The sequence below is a fragment of the Monopterus albus genome, unplaced genomic scaffold (genome assembly GCF_001952655.1).
Source record: "Monopterus albus unplaced genomic scaffold, M_albus_1.0 scaffold13.1, whole genome shotgun sequence".
Lineage (NCBI taxonomy): Eukaryota > Metazoa > Chordata > Actinopteri > Synbranchiformes > Synbranchidae > Monopterus > Monopterus albus.
Window position 1 is genome coordinate 825,278 of NW_018127893.1, and position 14,357 is coordinate 839,634.

The 14,357-nt window shown below is 41.3% G+C and overlaps 1 protein-coding gene across 2 annotated transcripts in view; it reads left to right on the plus strand.

Annotated features, from left to right (window-relative positions):
* Window positions 1-2,484: 2,484 nt before the first annotated feature.
* The window catches only part of slc35f4 (solute carrier family 35 member F4), a 15,260-nt gene continuing 3,387 nt past the window's right edge, over window positions 2,485-14,357 (plus strand). Inside the window, exons 1-2 of one of the 2 annotated variants that reach the window (XM_020591035.1) lie at window positions 2,485-2,810; window positions 14,173-14,357. The exon at window positions 14,173-14,357 is cut by the window's right edge and continues 107 nt beyond it. In XM_020591035.1, coding sequence (XP_020446691.1) covers window positions 2,504-2,810; window positions 14,173-14,357 — 492 coding nt within the window. In that variant the 5' untranslated portion in view covers window positions 2,485-2,503. Of the gene's footprint in view, window positions 2,811-10,414; window positions 10,625-14,172 lie in introns of those variants that run through there. The other variant, XM_020591036.1, reaches the window with a different exon arrangement.

A 14,357-nucleotide genomic window follows, 5' to 3' on the forward strand; every position in this document is an offset into this window, starting at 1 on the left:
CTGCTGAACAACCCTCTTTCTCTCTCCCCACTACACGAACCAGGTTATCTTTGGAGCACATTGAATATTTATACAGCAAGTGCCTGGGGAGTTGGTCACTGATCGCTAAGGTGACTTGCTGAGTCTCAGTGGGGGGGTGTTGGTGTGCAGCAGTTGGCCTGGGATGAAGTCACATGAGACATATTGTTTCCTCGGTGTGTCCTTTTATTGCACTTAGTTAATGGATTATGCTTTATGATTGAATGCCTACAACAAGCACCGAGGAGCCGAGTCAATAAGCTATTAGAGTAATACGGCTCTGGTCACACCGTCATTTGACAAATTTCCAAAAACACATAATCTCTCAGCAACAAAAATTGATGAGATCTGCATATTCACAGTATTCACAGTAGCTGTGAAATCTGCAGAAATCAACACAGCTGTACTGTAACAGAGACGCTGCTGGTCATGCATCAGGTAAAACAAACAGTGGGACATTCCCAGGGCTGTACTGACTATGATAATGGGAGCGTTAGGCTCAGGCCCTTTCATTTTATGGTCCTAAAGTGGAAGAATGGAGATGGGACAAAGGTGACACAATGTTCATCACGTGCAGAGGATTCCTGTCTGGGGATGCTCTGAATGCTAATCACGTTGTCTGAAATTAAAATCAGTGTTACGCCATCTTCTTTGCCAGAGGACAGTTAGAAATGATATTAAAAAATATACGAGGCTCATCCATTCTTGATAGCTTTTAAGATATTGCTCCAAGGTCGGAATCATTTCTATGGTGGTCAGTTTGACCACAATGACACTTTCACACATTACAATTTAGTATATGCACATTTAAAATCTAAAAGGCCAGAATTGATTTGTTACAGTTCATGCATAAATTGTTTTATCAATGTGGGTTATGGCAACAATAACTTTGAATGAGCCCATTGCTGCCAAAGAACAGTTTTTCCTTTAAGCTGAATTATTTTTAATACATTAGTGGTTTAAAAAAACTTGATCAAGTACATATAAAAGAGAGCAACCAATGCATAATTTTCAAATGCATGTTTCTATTTCGCAGTGCATAAACTATACTGTAAAACACCAAAGCAGAAGTAAGTGACTGAATAAAAACTTCTTTGGCCTGTAGCTGCACAGGCTTGTACGAAAGTGTCCAGTAATAAATTAGTAGTTTTCAAAAGGCGAGAAGAAACTTTCTGGGCATGGGCATTTTATTGTTGTAGCCACAAAGCTGTCCCTGAACTGAATGTGTGAGATAAGTGGTTTGGAGCAGAAACAAAGTGAAACAAAAGAACTTGAGGTGGAGATTGGTTTGGTAAGTAAGGAGAGGGGGAGGAAGCACTTCTGGCATCCAAGGGCATCATAACCCCCTGCATGTGTCTGCACAACAATGCCAACAGGGGCGCATATTCTCCACAGACTGGAAATCGATTTCACATAGACAATGGAGGACTTGGAAAGGGGCATATCAGAGAGACATACTGCATCTATGATTGGATTTGGGGGCCCTTCGTTTTTTTGGGTAAAGCATCTGCAAGCTGGGGAATCCAGTCAAATGGAACTTCTCCGAGCCAGCACAATAATCTGTGGCCAGCTGAGAAAAGAAGATCATTCTAGGTTTTACCTTTGAATAAAATTCATGTCACAGTAGATGCTTAAAAATAATAAGAACAAAAACTTTTTTGGTACAACATTCAGCAGTGTGTAGAAACTTAATAATCTGTAAAGGGTCAAAGGAAAACAGTGAAAGAGAAAATAAAAATAACACTTGTGGCCCACATTCATGTGTAGTGAGGAATCAATAGCTGTGAAGCAGTGTGTGAGACAAACCTGTGCCACATTTGTTTCTGAAGTGCACATGCACTGTGAACCACAAATAGAAACAGAGTAACTGAGGAGTCCAGCAAATATCAGACCAGGAAGAAGCAGTGAATGAAAGCTGAAAACAGCCATTAAAAAGCTTCTTGGTGCATTATCAGACTATTTTTGTGTAGGGTTAGATGAAAGGTTAATATTTATTTAATCTGCACAGTTAGTATTTATAATACCCACAAACCTTGTTTTAGACTGATTATCTTTCATTGATTGTGAATAGGCAATTTGAGAAAGAAGCATTTCAAGATCAATAAAGCTCACTTCAAAAAGACCAGAAAAAGAATCAAGTATCCACTTCAGATATTGCAGGAATATCACAGTGATGCCAAAATCATGTCACTTTAATGTCAAATGATTACCTACACTTCACTGTTGAGCCATACTGTAGGAGTATGTATGTTATGTATGGCATAAATGATGTATAATATCCTGTTCTTTTTATTAACTTGCTTTTAAGAGCTATAATGAATGTCCTCGCTGCAGGATGCAGCTATGGTTTTTTTGTAACCTCAGATAAACTGCAATCAGATACAAAGCATGTGATAGTAGTGACACGCCCCCTAGTGTTTTATGTCCGCCAGGCTCCTGGAGCTAAGCTTGCTCTGCGATCGGGAGCACCACTGAAGGAATGTGAATGTGGATTTGGACGTTCTCGTCTTGCCTGGTAATTGTTGAGGGTCTCACGCATGGTGATCAGGACTCATCCCCGGTCTCTTCTGATCTCTGCCCGCTCGGACCTACGATGATAAGCACCGAGAGTGTTGTAGAGAGTGGAGACCAGCCTTGCATCCGACTGGAGCCCCTGAAGAACACACACTTGCCGGGCAAGGGGCCGCCGACCGGCGGCAAAGTGACAGCCAACGGGGTGCACGACATAGAGGTCCGCATTCTGAGGATCACCGGCTACTACGGCTACAACCCGGGATACTCCAGTCACAGAAGTAAGTGGAAACATACAAAGAAAAAGTAGACTGATAGGGCATTTCAAGCATTTCACGCACTTCCCTGCCAAGTGTGAGATCGTGAGACCAGAATTTTACGAGATGATAACAGAACATGTGTGTATTAATGGATTTTGAGCTGATACAGAAAATGCAATTAATGCAACAGCAGTGATGTTTGGAAGAAACAATGCATGAATCTTCTTTCCATGCAAATTAAGGCTTTAATTATGGCAATTATGGAGCAGCATGATGCCAGTCACTGCCACTTTCAGCTGGAGGCTGGTGATGCGCGGGCCCATCCATCTCTGAGACGCACATATTTTTGAGAGAGAGAACATAAACAAATGTAACACTCCCGGGCAAAGCAATTACAGGCAAAGTGTCGTGCACAAATTACGCTGCCAATTTCAAAGTTAACTGTGTAAACTGAAGCCTAATGTTGTCCTAATCAAACGCTCGTTGCTCAAAGTCTACAAACGATCACTTACATGGCAGCTTCGCACTTATTTTCCAATTTCCACAAGAGACAAACACAGCGGCGAATATTGCCAGCGAACTCCTGACCTGTTTGAGATATGGCACTGGTGCCATACGTTAATCTTCTCTACAATTTTCATTTGTCAAGGTGGTTTTGATTGGTAGAGCAATACCTCGGATTTTTGCTGACATGGAGTCAGTAGCTGGGACTGGAGGAGGGTGGGTGATGCAGCACGTTGTTCAGGCTTGATTTTTTTAAATCTCGCCCTACAATTCTGTTGAAGTATGACCAGTGCCAGCAGGAGAAGAAGAACAACCAGTGCGCAGCCAATTAAGTTGTTTTACAAATGGCTTTTATGGTAATGAAGCAAATGTGCAGAGCAGGGGTTTACAAGGTTTGTAGCATTTCACCTCTGTGACATAACCTTCTCCTTTTATTTCATTCTTTATGAAAGATGGGGCTGAATAGGGGGTTTTCTTAAATAAATTTCCAAAAGATGTAGTTGTTAATTTACTGTATGTCAGTTTTTAGGGTCTCCTTCTATCAAGAACAGTTCCAGCTGATGCTCTTTTGGATGAGCTGAGAGCACCTCAGTGAATTTGAGGAAAAGGAAATGAGCCTATCTCTCATTAACTGCCTCCTGTTTATCAAGGGTGTCAGTTCCAGTAGATTAACCATAAACGCACACTTTCATTTGAGAATATACCCACTCGTCCAGATTAATCTATTTGAAAGAATACCTTATTAAGTAGGGGCAGGCAAAACTTTAAATTGAAAGCAGATTAAACAGTTTAAGGGCTGTTGAAACAACTGCAGTGTTGCTTAAGCAAAACATGATTTTGGCTCTGAAACTGAAAGTGAAAATTAGGCAAATTAGAGTTCATGTGCCATGTGTAAAGTTATTGTGGGATCCACTGCTATTCATTGGTGATTTAAAAAATAATGTGTCTTGCTTATGTTCTTGATGCAATGACACGATACAGCACGAGAATATTGTTCCCAATGATTAATTAACTGATTGATCAGTCAAGCAACAGAAAAAAATGCAGCTATTCCATAGCCATTCATTGTTTCACTGTGGTTTCAGCTTCCCAAACATTTTTTCATAGGGTATGATATTAAAGTGAATATCTTTTAGAGTGCTGACAAAAGAAGACATCTGAATACAGCACACGACTAAACACTTGATTAGTCAAGAGGTTAACTGGCTATATGTCCCACCTTGTTTCCCATACTGTAGCAGAGAAAAGTGAAAGATGGAGTATTGTCTGGATCTCAGGTACAAGGAGCAGGTGTGGATTGTACAGCAACAATGCCAAGCCTATAAAAGCCAGTGTATCTGCTGGCTGAGGGGATGTTTTATTGGAGATACGTTTCCCAGTTCTCTAATAAAATATGCCATCTGTAGCCCTGCATTCCTCCTCCTATCAACTGATGGCTGTGCACACCAGAGTCAACAGAGGGCAGCATGCATGACTATTTTGTCTGCTCACAGAGCTATTTAACATGCTGTCACTATGAAGGAGTCTAAATTACTCACTTGTCTTTCCCTTAAATGCCTTTGATTGTGCTTGTGAAAGTCGTTTTCTTGACCGCTTTCTGCTACTTGAACATATTCATTTTCTTTGGTTTGTTTACATAACATTTGTAAACTTTGAGTTGAGAATCACATCTCTCAAGCTGATGAGTATCATTTTCCATAACAAAGACAAAGGAGTATGTACTGTAAACAGAGCAGTAGGCTCACCCTGCCAAGCCTATGGGGTAGTGATATATTTAGTAAGATCCTTTTGCCAGTTTGTTATTATAGCAACTTGCCATCTGTTTTGAATTAGAAGATGCCTCCAAGGGGGAGTGTGGACTATATTTGTTGACAGGGTCTGAGCTGTAATACATACTGTACAGTTATTATATAATGGCATAGGTGCAGGGGCAAGACACAAAGGTGAACACCAAACAAGTGATGCATAATATTTCTTTACTTAGATAATAGTACTAACTATGAAGATGTGCACGAGTGAGAAATGTAAATGAATCTAATGTTACATCAGAAAAAGGACAGCAACAGTACCCATTAGGTTTCTGCTAGACAGTATGGGATACAGTAAGCAGTAAATACTTCCTCAGCATCTACTGGAAAGCCATTCCAATAATTTGCTGTGCATCTTACTTTGAATAGGTAATTTAGAAAAGGCACGTCTATAGTGCTGGCATGCTCCCCGCTAGGTAAAGGAGTGTGGCGCAGGAGATATGACAGGTGCTTGTACTGGCAGTCCCACTCAGTAATGTGCATGTGTTGTTCTCTGCTGGTATCACAGCAAGACAACAAACACTCAGGCACTAAAAGGAAAATGATGAAGGAAGGGTGTGAAAGGCAACCAATTATCACAATGCACTGTGTTTTCATGTGCACTTTAGCCATCAGAGAAAGTCTGGAGAGATATACAAACATGAAAAGCCTCTGAATGTACTCACGCTTGTTCTGATTAGTAATTTGTTTTGCAGCCTTGAAACCATTTATAACCAGTGTTAATAGCAGGTGAATCTTCACTTTCCTTCTTAAACATTGCCTCAAACATTCTTTGTGTGCGTACACTTATTATGGACTGTCCCATTCCCATGCCTGCTCGCTCAGAGCTATTTATAACCAGCTGCAGCGTCGAATGGGATACGTGCTTTGCCTGAACGACTCCTGGAGTGCTGTTAGTTTCACACGCTCCAGGGAATGAGCAGATACAGAAGCACCCTGCAAGTAATGGGTGCAATGTTGTATGTTGTTGCTCCACATGGTGGCAGATATGCTGCCCCTAGGAATTTGCTTCATATTTAAAAATGTTTTTCCTGCAATTAACTTTCTACCAAAAGCAATATTGCATAATATAATAGCAAATTATGTGTAGGGCTTATAATGACCTTTCCACTGTACTGAGTGCTGCTCCACAGCCAAAGTCTTGTTAGCAGCCTAACACTGCCCTCATGTGGTCTGGAACTCTAACAACAATGAAGTGGCCTTGCATCCATTCCATCTTTCAGTGACATGCCAGACAGTAATTACTGTATCTGTACTTCTTCTTAGTCTACTTTCATTTGCAAATCATCATGGAGAAACTATTGGAACATGTTACACTGACTTGTTTTACTTACTGCTGTGTCTAAAATGTCGGCGTTTCAGTTCATTCCCTTATGAAAATACTTAATATCTGCTATATATCCAGGGCAAAGTTAAAGTTTAATTTCAGGCACACAAATTAAAAACATGTTTTTCTAGTGGTAGCCATGCAGTTCATTTTGGTTTTATGATCCCAGGCTTTCAGATGACAGTCAGTTGGGCTAATCAACATTGTGAAATGTTTATAAAAATTAGATACACATTCCACAGGAGAAACAGACCCTATAGAAACTCTACAGTGATGTCCTTCTGTTTCTGAAAATCCCATTGCTGTTGCATGTTTTCTGTACTTTAAGAACCACTAATACAATCTTATTCACTTCTACTGGTGGTAGTAAAAGTTTCTGCAACAAATCAAAGCCTCACATCAAACTGAAATTATATGCACAACAAGACTCCACCAAGTGAGAAGCAGGTGAACTGAGTGGTGAAAGTTCTGATTAATTTTATTTAGGAACATCTGTCCTTGTGACCCTTTGTACCTGTAATGCAGTCCACAATATTCACCACTAGGTGTCCTCGTCTTCCAACTATGAGCTGAGTTGATGGTCAGGGATCAAAGTGGAAACACACCTAACAGCCAGAACTTCATTCAAAGGTTGTCCTGTCCCAGTTTCAGCTAAAATCAGCATCCTTCATATTTCTTCTTCGCTCCTGGTCCTTGTCGAGATGTGATGTGTAACAGAGGTGCTAAAGACAAAAAGCCTTGCACCACAAACTGAGGAGCTCGGGTAAATTTAAATGTCAAAAGAGCCTGAATGGGTTGAGAGCATCAGTGTGCATGGGAGACCTGCTGTTGCTATGGAGGTAAAAAGGGAGGACGCTGTACTATTTTGTGCTTTGATCTGTCACGTAACGGTAGCTTTGTGTTGTATATACTCAGAATCCAATTTATTAGGTACACCTAGCTAGGTTATGGTAGGCTATGACGTTCGGGTTGTGTGGAAAAACTGGGGGTTCAACTTTATGGTCATTTTGAAGCCTGTACTTTGTGGTGCTGTAAAATTCTTACTGTTGGGCTGCAAAGCTGATGAAACATAAAAGTGATGAGTAATCGTCTGGTCAAATCTGGCCTGGAGAATTAAAGTGTGAGGAGTTGAACTAAGGTTACTTAGAGATAACCAATCTCCATTTGAGATTAAACTGTGGTCTCCTGTGGTAACTGTGCTCCAGGTATTTCTCTTAATCTGATAGCGATTAGTATCCTGAGCTGTGCTGACTGGATTTTTTTTTTTGTCCCCTCCCTGTCTAACTGTTGGATCCATTCATCACAAGGGCTATTTTTAGGTGTAACCCTCCTTGTTGCAGGAGATCAAACCCCCAGCTCAACCCCTACTTACACCTTAATGCAAAACAGTTTAAACAGGGCTCATCCTCACCACGACACTGCATTTACATTAGTGTTGCACTCATTTTGTCACACCGAGTGACCACGGGATATAAGTGCGCTTGCATTGTGGCATTGTCGTAAAAAAGTACATCACCACCATTAAATTCTCCATTCAGTAAATGGATTCAATAAATTGTGTTACTGGAATGTTGCCCTGCATTTTTCCACTATAGCAAACAGCCAAATAACTGTGTTGTTTTCTACTCTCTCCCAGTCTGAAAAATGCACAGAGAAATACTCTGATCTGGGATTCTCTCTGTAGAAGTGCCACAGCTTGGCTGATGAGCACTGGAGAGTAGAGACAGGACAAGAAGGAGGGGGTTCAGGGAGATACTGATATAATGACAGAGAATCTGAGCACAAATGTAGTTTTAACTAACCAACTTTGTACTCACTATACTGCATGTTTACTCTGAGCACTCTCTTTTTGTCATGTTATAGTGCTATTGTCTCTGGCTTAGCAGGGCGACAGTGGGGCGGTGGGTAGAGCAGTCGTCTCCCAATTGGAAAGTTGAAGGTTCAAATCTTGGTGCCTGCAGTCAAAGTGTCATGGGGCAAGACACTGAACCCCCGTGATGGTGGCGCAGTAGCCCGGGGCCCTTGGCTCCAAACAAAATTTCATTGTACGTGTTACAATAAAATAAAGCTTCTTCTTCTTAGCCAGTAAGCCCTGTATAGGATAGGTTATATTAAGATTATATTACAGATGGCAAGGTCTCATATGTCTGACCGCATACACTAGAGACCGACATTTTGTTGATGTAAAGGCCAAAGCAATATTTAGGTCCATTAAATCATCAAGTAGATGAACCACAGATAGAGATAATATGGCCTGAGGGTTTTCCTTGAAATGGAAACTCTTGACCACATTCCTGAGGCTGACTCACACGGCCCAGGCTGAGGCTCCTCGCTCAGGTCCCCAGGCTGCTGCTGAGAAGGTTTCCCTTGACTGTGTACCACTGATGGAAAAGTACTTTTATTATGTAAAGTAGCACCATAACTATGTAAATATTTAATATAAAAAATGCACTATTACAGTAAATGTCCTGCACAGGCATTTTTACATCATAAAAGTAAAGGAGCACAAGATAAAAGTGCTTACATGATGGGCTTAAGGACTGCAGCGTAGCATTTGTTCAGGCAGAACTAAAGCGTCATTACATTTTTAAGTACCGACTACGTAATATTCTAGATGATCCAGGTGCGCAAGTAGGAAGTTAGGATGACAGGCAGGTGGGCCATCCCATGGTTTTGCTTGGCACGAGTAAAATTACTGGTCTCACTTTTCGCAATTTCTGCTACTGAAACAGATGACAAATTTTTTTACATGTATGTTGTCAGTGCATTTAATGCATTCATTGTCATCAGGATGAAAAGAGAATTTCTATATATGTAAAAAAAATAAAATAAAAATGAAAAAGCTTCTGAAATGACTCGCCAACCCTACCTTTACTATAGGTCTAACACTGTGAAAACAGCAGCAGCATCCAAATACGCCTGCGTTCATAGGTTAAAAAGCAAAGCAACGCCAGATTAGGCTTGAATAAACATTAAATAGATGGTATTATACTTGTTTTCTGTAGTGTCAAAGAGAACTAAGTGGGTATTACTAACGGATAAGATAACCAGGGGTGAACAAGATCCATGAGACTGATTATTGATGCTGTTGTTAGATGTAAGCCAGCAGTACAATACAAACACAGTCCCTTAAAATGTGTTCCTCTAAGTATTTTGCATTGCTGTCTCCTACATGCAATCTGTTTGGAATATGGAAACATTATGTGGGTAGCATTATTAGTAATGATATGTAGACTGAGAGAACTAAAATCATCATCTGTGGGACTGTCAAGTATCTGCGTGTAGTGTGGGCATGACAAGTTTTTGTCTTTTTTTGAAGCTCAATTGATTAACGTTGCCTTAGTGGAGGCAACAGGAGAGAGCTCTACTAATAATCTGACTCTCAAGGGCCAGTGAAGAGCAGGAGATGTGCCAAGAAGCGAGAGATTCATTGGAAGACAGAGGACAAGAGTATATAGAGAGAGATAGAGAGGGAGGGAGTGAGGGGAGCCTGGTCAGGTGGGAAGGGAGGACAAAGGAGGCAAGGAGGGGGCATCAGCTAATGCAGCATAATTAGCCCAGGCTGCTTGGTTACCTTCCAAACAAAGCTGCTGATTTGTGGAGCAAAAGAAGAGGAGGGGAAAAGCAAGTGAGACAGAGAAAAGAGGAGGTGGAGGATGAAAAGAGATGAGGGGAGTGATTGCACCATGCCACACACTTGAAGCTCAGTCTCCCTTGGAGACAATGGCAGTACTGGATCACAGCATGACAGTGCAACACTATAGTTTCCACTCTACTGTACTTCCAGTGAGCTATCACCACTGAGCCGTGTCACTACCCAGACAGACAGAGAGACTGAGGGAGAGCACTTGTACTAGTAAGAGTGCTGGTGCTGGAGAGGAACACAGAGTCAGGACTGGAGTGCTGGGAAGAAGACAGAAGAGTTGACAGAGACCTGGGAGGAGTGGGGGTGGGGGGTGGGGGCAATCAAGAGCGTGGAGGAACAGCGGAGGAGTCAGGAGCCTGAGGATGCACGCAGCTAGCAGGATGAACTGCTGAGCGTGCAGCAGAAGCCCAGGTACACTTACACACACACACACATGTCCCAGGGAAGGACAGTGTGTTGTGCCCCCAGTGGAGGATGAAGAAGCACTCAGCCCGAGTGGCTCCTCTCAGCTCGTACAGCACTCAGGTCCTGAACTGCCCCATCTCTGAAGGTAAACTGAAAGAACCAGAGGTCCAGGACTCCATTTATACTAAACTGTGTGTGTGTGTTAGCAAGAATTGAGTTAAGGGCAGCTTTAGCTCAAATAGACAACTATCGAGTACTTCATGTGAATTACAGTGAGTGTATCGTGAATGTGCTCCAACTTAAGTCTGTGGTGTGCTGCATTCACTTTGAACATGTCAAATGAGATACTGAATTCTTGGAAAGGTTTTCTTGCCAGGACTATTTGACAGTTCTCATCTAAAAACACATGACAGCTTCCTGCTGGCGGAACTTAGAAGTTAAATGTGTTGACAGGATGTGTAGTTACCGCAGTAGGATGTGTCTAGTAGTTTCTGGCTGTGTGGCCCAGCACTGATGTCAAACTCAAACAGGCCCAAGTCAGCTGCTGTCACATCTGTTCACCTGTCTGTCCTTCATGTAGCATTTTTACTCTCCACTCTGCAGCAACCTCACACCTAAAAGCCTTGAACGTAATCCAAGTCTTACCGCCTTTTACTTTTATAACAGAGTGATACTGCTAATCACCTTTTCGTCAGTATCTCCCTAACCATGCCACACGATCTAATTTAATATGGATAAAGACTTAATGCAGTTTGACCTGCGGTAAACATGCTTAGCACTGCGGACATGAGAGTGACCTTCCAGCTGGATTCAGTGGGACTCCATCCATCACTGTCACTGGCGTACAGAGTCAGTGGCAGAGATAGAACACAAAATGGATTGAAATGTGAGGTTTGACCAGCATCCTGCATCACACAGAGCGCACACTCTAGTGGAGGGGGAAGCTTTGCTGCACCGTGGCTGCTGTAATGAAAAAAGCATAGAGTTAATGCTTTAAAATACACCTTTACCAAACTCTGATGAACCAGTTGGCGACTGGGCATAAGAACAAAGAATTGTTTAGTATTGTAGCTTTAAAATTCAGCTTGTTTCTCCCAGTATCATGGTTGTGTATTGTTGTTTGAGGTGAAAAGGAGCTTGCCTCGGTATCAAATTAAACAGACATTTCTGTTGGTAGTATTTAGCGGCACTTGTGGAAAGCGTGCATTTTAACTTTTAAACATTTATTCATATTTTTATCCCATTTTAACTACAAAAGAATGTCACCAACAAAACCTGATCACTGCTAGGTAAACATAACATCCCTGGGGCTCACAACTGTGCACAAATTATTTGCGACAGCTGGTGCTCAGTTAGAAGTGAGACTACTACTGTTTTATCTGAGCTGGTTCCCAAACATGTACACTTACTCTGAGTTGACTGAAGCTAACCTCAAGGAGCACTTTTTCTGCTTTAGTAGAGTATTTTTCTGTAATTCTGTGTTGACAGTTTCTCTAGGACAGGGCTTATTGTTTCCATTGCACCTTGTTAGCTGCAATATTAGTCAGCAACAACACTGTCTGTTATGAGAATACAGTTTTGGCCATGAAAGCTGCTTTTATGCAGCAGGGGAGTAGTAGCATTATAATATTACTGCGTCTTGGCACCAGGTCAGCCTGTAATGGCTTTTACCTCAAGACAGAAGAGCCTGTATCCAATACTAAAAGCTGTGCTATAGGTTTTGTCGGTGCTATGAAAAATGAACTATCTTGCTCTTTGGAAGAAGAGAAACAGGCATAAAAGGAAAAAAGGATGAAAGAGCTGCTCCTCTCTTACTGAGAAATACCAGATCTCAGCTTTCCAGTTTGCAACCCCCAGGCTTATTAGGCTGATTACAAAGCCTTGCTGTGACAGAATGTAATTAGACCAAATCCCTCGATGATCCCGTAGAAACTAAACTGTATCGGTGTTAAGCATGTTGCTTTCACCACATATTGCAGCTCTGCTCCCAGCTAAGGTGATGGATATTTATCTAAGGGTTTATCTCAGAGATTTTTGAGGTAGATACCAAAGGAGCTGTAGTGTTTTTAGACGTTTTGAACCCAGTACTGTGGGTTGTACACTTTAGTTCTGCAGTGCATTTATGCATGTGCTGTACTTTAGTGCAGTTTTAAGTTACTTGCACTTGACTTTTTCTATTTTACATTCCATTCTCTTCTACAACTTAGAGAAAAATCTTGTAAGCTACTTTTTATTCCAAGTTTTATTCCAGTGGTTTTCAAACTTTTTGGTTTATGACCTCTTAAAAAAAATAGTGTTTCCTTGGGACCCCTTGTAAAGTTGTCTGTTGTTAAGTCCTACCAAAGAATGATTCCCCTTTAACTTTTCAAATGGTTTTGTTTAAAGGCCATAGCAGTAGAATTTTCTAATATTTTACAAAAAGAAATTTCTGTGCTCCTACTCTACATTTACATGTCATTCTCTTCAGATTTATCTTGTGAATTTTTGGTGGAACCCGTTCTCAAGTTGTGAAACACTAGGTTGAAGTATCGAACTTTTTTTTAATTAAAAAAAGTGCCACGTACACTTTGATATATCAACATTAACAAATTAATAATGTAGAATACAGCTTGAGCTACTGTACATATAATTGACTTGGGTATTTTTGTCATTCAAATTAATAATACAAATACATACGTATGACTTTTTGACAGAGGAGTTATACACTCTGGTACTGCTATTTTTACTCAAGTAAAGGATCTGACTATTTCTTTCAACACAGAACTGACAGGATTTACTTATTTTCATCTCTTTGTGTCCAGTAAACAGGGAGCACACAGATACATTAGATGGCGCAAAGTGGTATCTCACCACAATAAATGTTTTGCACAGATAAATGATACTGCTAGTAATATTACTGCCATACACTGGCTACTTGATCTGAGTACAGATGTCACGAACTGTTTAGTTTTGGGACTGAGATGCACTGCTTGTGTAGAGAGGAGATACTACTGAAACAAGTTCCAGTGTTTGCAGGAGTGTCTGCAGCTGTGGTGGAAATGGCAGAGTTTCACATGCTGAGCTAGCACAGGGACCACAGGCAGCAAACACCGAGCATGTGACATCTTTTATTCCTGCCCTGGTGTAAATTGATCACACTGTTGAAAGGTAAAGAATGCATCTGAGCTCTCTGGCAACGCTCACAGGCACAGCACTTCACGTACCATACAGCACAGATAAGATTCAGCACTCATTCACTCTTGCAGTCCATTAAGGTAGTGGGCCACGATCTATCTATCTATCTATCTAACTAATCTTCTCATTTTTATGTTCCAGTATATCACAGTATATCCCAGTGTAACAGGAATGTACCAACAGTCAGACTATAGGCTTGATGTGACTTTCTTGTGGAATCTCATGTGGTTAGGTTTACTCTTGCTTCCTAGGCATCAGGTTTCTAAGGACTTCTGACTATAGTGGGTGTCCAGTATGAGCTGTATCATGAGGCTACAAAGCTCCAGAGCTTTATGTTATGTATGAGCAGTTATTGGCCCCACTAACTTTCCCAGTGTTTGTTTGTTTGTTGTGTCTTGAAGCTTTTCTTTTCTCTCTCCTCTGTAATATTTTACTATTAGGTTAATAATGATAATACCTTTGTGGCTTTCTGTTCTCAGGATACAATGCATTTTGTCTTCTCCTCTTGTCTCTTATTAGGAGAGGATGGTTCAGAGTCTCATGTAGAGACACCAGGCAGCGAGACCAGCGTGGAGACCCGGTCCTACCAAGCATGTACCAACACTTTTCTGAAGGTGCTAGGTGGTCTGCTGATGGTGCTGTTTATCTCGTCCTCCTGGGTGGGCACCACCCAGGTGGTCAAGTTGACCTTCCAGTCGTTCTCC